Source organism: the organism of the source record quoted next, unplaced genomic scaffold (assembly GCF_019419815.1).
Source record: "Pyrus x bretschneideri cultivar Hongxiangsu unplaced genomic scaffold, Pyrus_bretschneideri_v1 Contig20, whole genome shotgun sequence".
Classification (NCBI taxonomy): Eukaryota; Viridiplantae; Streptophyta; class Magnoliopsida; order Rosales; family Rosaceae; genus Pyrus; species Pyrus x bretschneideri.
Window position 1 is genome coordinate 1,150,850 of NW_025999502.1, and position 5,649 is coordinate 1,156,498.

General features: G+C 35.4%; 1 protein-coding gene across 1 annotated transcript; it reads left to right on the forward strand.

Annotated features, from left to right (window-relative positions):
* The first annotated feature begins 3,269 nt into the window (after positions 1-3,269).
* Positions 3,270-4,993, forward strand: LOC103941262. Its single transcript, XM_009351457.3, has one exon. It carries the CDS (start codon positions 3,405-3,407, stop codon positions 3,981-3,983), a length of 579 nt encoding a protein of 192 aa, XP_009349732.2. The 5' UTR covers positions 3,270-3,404; the 3' UTR covers positions 3,984-4,993.
* The last annotated feature ends 656 nt before the right edge of the window (positions 4,994-5,649 follow it).

Below are 5,649 nucleotides of genomic sequence, written 5' to 3' on the forward strand. Positions count from 1 at the left end.
AGAACTAGGAAGAGGAATACCCACAGAGTTGGAGAAATAGGATAGGCCAAATTGAAAATTGGGGAGAACCAACAGTAGATGTAGAGAGAGAAGAAGGAGAAAAGGGAGAAAAGGACAAAGCATTCGATCTCAACCGAAGCTAGGGCCAGTGCCATTTGAGATGTTGAAAATTGAAGGTCTCACAGAAACACTCTCACTTCAGAGAGAACAATGAAGGCGATTTTACTAATTTTGTCCAAAAATATATAATTTGTTGATATGTAATATTCCAAGCACACCAGTATGGGTTAGGCCTTCTACCTCTCTGGTGCCTCTATTGTTGGGCTTCTATTTCTGTTTGTTGCCTTTGGGTTTTGCCCATTGGGTGCTAACTGGGTTAATGGGTTTTTTTTTTTTTTTTTTTTTTAATAAAACTGGGTTTATTTGTTATGTAGCAATGTTGAGGATGTTGGTTATTAGCTTATTTTATTAAAGATTCAAAATATTTTTATTATTATTTAAAATAATAAATACGAAGATTCCTGTCTTCTATCAAAGGTTATAGAGAGTTTTATAAATAGGAAACTTCTCAAACATAAAATATACGTTAAAATATTATAAAAACTAATTAAAAGAGTTTGAAAACTTTGAGTTTTAACGAAAATGACAAAATAAAAGGTAAAGTGAATAGTACCAGTATTTATTTTTTAGTGTAAAAATGTGGTTTTTCGTCAAAGTGAACAATATCAGGAGTTTTTCGTTAAAGTTTCCTAAAATATTTTCCTTCCCTTCCTACTATAGTACGCATTTATATTCTCTATTATCCTCCTACTCAGCTCTATTATTAATGGAATTGATCACTACTTAGCCCCCATATGCTGTAATCATATTTATGGACCAGACACTTTGTGAGATTCAAGGGTCATATCTTGGAGTTGTAGATAGCCTTTATAATCTGCACATAGGGAGTTGTCAATGGCTTTAGGACAGTTATAACACACCTCTCTTGATATTGCATGCCAGATTATTCCTTACTCTCTTTTTATCTACTGCTTTGTTTATTGATATATGTGTTTAATGCATTTTGGTATTATCTAATTGATTTAATTTACATGTGTACTATGACTATAATTGTTTATCTTATCCTACAGGGAAAGGAATATGGCATTGCAGTAATGGCATTGCTCGATGGCCCGAATTTACCTTACCACGCCCATCTCCAACTTAGTTAAAAACAAAGATAGGAAATGATTTTCATACTCCTGTTTATTTTTATTTATGGATTCCTTTTCGACTTATTCATTTCAGATCACAAAAATAATGAAAGGTGTGCATGGAGAGAAAAATAGTGCTAAATCACTTCCAATAAGATATTTATTGTATTTTTGCATTGTCAATCACATGATGACTGTGTCATCCAATATTATGTTCTATGTATCTGAAGAGTGTAGGCACCAAACGTGGGTTTTCAAGTACCAATATTTAGCCAGCCAAATCCATCAAAAGTTAGAGGTTTATGTTCTTGTTTTGACACTGTTAGAGTTTTGAATTACAAATTTTTAAGTTGTCTTTTGTTTTTTTTAATTTTATTATAAAACTGTTGGATTGATATGGTACACAGTCAAGTTAAGAACTAAATAATGTTAAGAAAACAGAGAATCTTTATTATTGTCATCTACCTATGAAACCCACATACTTAAAGCAGCCATTTTACAAGATAACTATGAGCTTAGACTACTGTTGCTTTGGTGGATAATTTAGGTTTTTGTTATGGATGATGTTAGGGAGATCAAATTTTTACATCAAATTTCCAAACTAAATTATGTGTAATTAATAGGAAATGAACACGTTAATCAACACTTAAGTAATAATACCATAATTAACATCACCAATCTCTCTCTCTCTCTCTCTCTCTCTCTCTCTCTCTCTCTCTCTCTCTCTCTCTCTCTCTCATATAGGGATATGGTTGGTTTAACTGCTCGTGAAATTAGAGTTGTGGCTGTGGGAGAGAACCCATGAGTGAGCAAAGCAGTCCTTTTCTTTCATGTTGGCCTTGCTTGCTGCAAGTATAGTTGAAGATATATGGACCATGCATGATCTGTATACGGTTTGAGTAGGCTCACACGTGAATATGCAATTTGCAGCCTTTTTACAAGGACAAAATAATTGTTGAAAGCAAAAGACAATGGATTTTAAGCTACAAACCAAACAATACTTCGTTCTTTTCGGACTTTTTTATACATCATGAAAAGACTACGTACGTCTAACTTTTTCTTTTTCAGAAGAATAACATGTAAATATATTTATGGAAATTATCAATTATAAGATTTGTATATCAAGGGAAGGGCCTCATAGCTCCTTACTATAGGCGATTTAGGGAAACGTCCATCATTTTTTATCAAAATCTAACTAAGAAGTAAGACCGCGGCTCCAATAGGGCACATGTCCATCAAATAAATAGCCGAAAAAGGAGAGAGTGCTTCTATAATCACATCATTTGCAAGAAATGGGCATTGGAACAAGTCTTCCTTGAATTCTCAGTTAGGGCATCCTCCTTTTCTGCAACAGTGGGAAAGCGGGTGAATTCGCCTTGGCGAAGATAAAACAAAAAAGTTATTTTCAAAATCTATACAGTTTGTTAGGCTAGCTATACTATTGTAAAAGATTTCACGTTCATGTCCATTTGGCGCTTGTTTCGAACCAGTCCGTTGGTGTTTTGCTCTAGTTTTACATATAAAGCATATCAAGTCAATCAGCTTCAAGTTTTTATACTTTCCGCTACTATTACTTTGATATACAGTAAATGTGTTCAAAATTTGAGATACTTAACTTTAATTTTGTCAATAAAGACTGTTTGAATGTGAATTCATATAATTTCTCAAACAAACGCAAAATATTAACGTATGGCATTCCCACTTAGTAAATGTTTAATAACCAAACATATAGTCATGGGGTATAGAATGTGCCACAGCCCTTCATATTATATCCTTCAAAGGAAAAATAAATGTGCGACCTTTTCATGAAGCTAAAACATCCTCCACCACATGACCAATAGAGGGGGGAAAAAATCCATGAAAAGTTCTGTAGCAAGTTTCAGCTAGCTAGCATTTATTTCAAACCTAAAAAAGTAAAACATATTTCCTTTTCTTTCAAAACTTTCTTGAAAATCTAGCACGGTCACGAAACTATTCACCCCTTCCGTTGATAAGTGACAAATGATTGAACAATATCCATTCAAATAAATAATGGCTGCAGGGCCAAACAGACTACTACAAATAGGCTACTATAGACCTCCTTCTACTACCATGTGACAATCTTCAGAGTTATTTGGCCAAGTTAACTAACTCTTGCTTCCCATTGCCACTCAATCCAATTAGCTTAAGTCCTACGTTAGGGTTTTTTTGTATTCTCCAAAATTTTCAAACATGGCACCTCCTGGAGAGTTTATTTCTGGCTCTAGGGCCAACAACATCTCCAAGTCTAAGCCACCAAGGCTTTCATCCTCAGCAGATAGCCTTAAAAGAACAATGTCCGACATCTCTTACGAGCTCAGCAAAGAAGCCAACTTTGATCAGGATCTGAAATCCCTTCCGCCGATATCGGAGGTGGAAGATGCAAAGTGTGAATGCTGTGGCATGAGTGAAGAGTGCACGCCCGAGTACATAGACCGAGTGAGAGACAAGTTCTTGGGGAAGTGGATATGCGGGTTGTGTTCTGAGGCAGTGAAAGAAGAGGTGGAGAAAAATGGAGGAAATAAAGAAAAGGCTTTGAATTCACATATAAGTGCATGTGTTAAGTTTAACAACTATAGTAGGGCGTATCCGGTTTTGTTTCAAGCTGAGGCTATGAGGGAGATGTTGAAGAAGAGTAAGTCAGACGGGACGGGCATGAGGGCTAAGTCGATTAGTCCAAAAGACAAAGGAGGGCCAAAGGGGAAGATTGCTCGGAGTTCAAGCTGCATTCCAGCGATTACGAGGGGGATGAACGATCTCTCCATGGCTTGAAGGCTAGGCATATAATATCTGATCATGATCTAGGGGACATGGTTTCGTATTTGTCAACCTGCTCTCCCCTTTTTATATGCTAATCATTAACTGGTATAGCTTCCCTCCAAATTAACCTTCTCAATCCCTCATACGGTTTCTCTTCTAATCATCTTGACTCACAACATGTACCGGTTACCTGGCTAATGGACCGACCTTTTTCCTTCTTGGTGTTTTGGGTTAGTCCAAACCCTCCTAGCTATCCTTGGCGCATCTTCAGTGTCTACTGGATTGTCTTCTTAACCCTCTCCTTCTTTCAGTCACCCTCTTGGGTTTTCTTTCGGTGGTATTTAGTTTCCTACTTCAAAGCCATGCATGTACTTATGCTTACCTATGGGGTTTTTGGGGTTTATTAGTACTAAATGCTCCATCACTGCCCTTCTCCCCTAGGGTTTGATTTTCCTTTTTCTTTAGTTCGCTAAGCTGATCTGCAGTGTGCTTAATTATTTACTAATTATTTGCTATTTCTGTATAAATAAGCTATATGTATCGGAACCCATGTAATTTAAATATGTATCCGCAGTTTCAATAATAATCGGGTGTTATATTCTTCTAGATAATATTTTTGGTTTATGTTTTCTCTTATCAATGGGGTGGAAGAACACTGAAGAAAGTATCATAAATAGCTATCAATACTTTTAATCATAGTGCAGCGAAATTAGGTTCATTTGAAAATTTGGTTTCTTGTAAATGGTCCATGCGCAGATTGCTGGCAATAGAGTTTATTGGTGGAACGGTGGAGGGGAAAGGTGTGGGTAGTATACCAAAATAACATTTTTTAAAATTTCTAGTTTGTTTATATTTTTTTCTTTTTTTTCTTCAACAGCATAAATTAATAAATATTGCCCTTTTCTGAAAAGGTCCTAGATGTTTGTTTTTTTAACTTCGGTACGAGAAAATTTTATTGATATGAATTTAAAAAAATTAAGCTTAGTTAGGGGGACATAAACCTTACGTTAAACCTAAACCCTAAACCTTACCCCTTTTAAAGCAAAAAAACCAAGTAAATGATAAGAAGAGGGAAGAGGGACATAAACCTTACTCTTCTTGAAAAATAAAATATAAGAAAAAGAGGGGGACATAACCTTACCCCTCTTGAAAAATAAAATACAAGAAAAAGAGGGGAGGAAATAGAACCAAACCCTCTAAAATAAAACTTAAAGGGACATTTGTTTGCCGTTACTAAATGGGACTGGACTGGACTAAGCTAGCTGTTAGTCTAATACCATATTTGTTCCATTTTGGAATTAACATTAATGAGACTAAAGGGGACTATATGGACAAAACCCTTCGCTAAGAGGTCTTAGCAAGACCCCCAATAACTAGGCCTGGCAAACGGGTCGTGTCTGTCGTATTCGTGTAATACCTATTATCTTAACAGGTCGTGTCACACCTGTTAAGAAAATTTTTTTTTTTTTCTTAAATTTGCACATATCACACATTGCCACATAAATATTACTTCAAAATATTAAAACACATTTGTCCTTTAAGTATTACATTTACACTTGAAAATAAGAGTCCAATAAACAAACATCCATACACTACTAGTCTATTACAAAATATTAAATGTGCAAGGATATGCAAAATGAAAGAGTTTTTCTTTCCAAGGTTGTGAAGCCTTTCTCAA

Bases quoted from the DNA above. Each gene is read 5' to 3' on its own strand.
- LOC103941262 (XM_009351457.3), top strand. From the start codon at position 3,405: ATGGCACCTCCTGGAGAGTTTATTTCTGGCTCTAGGGCCAACAACATC.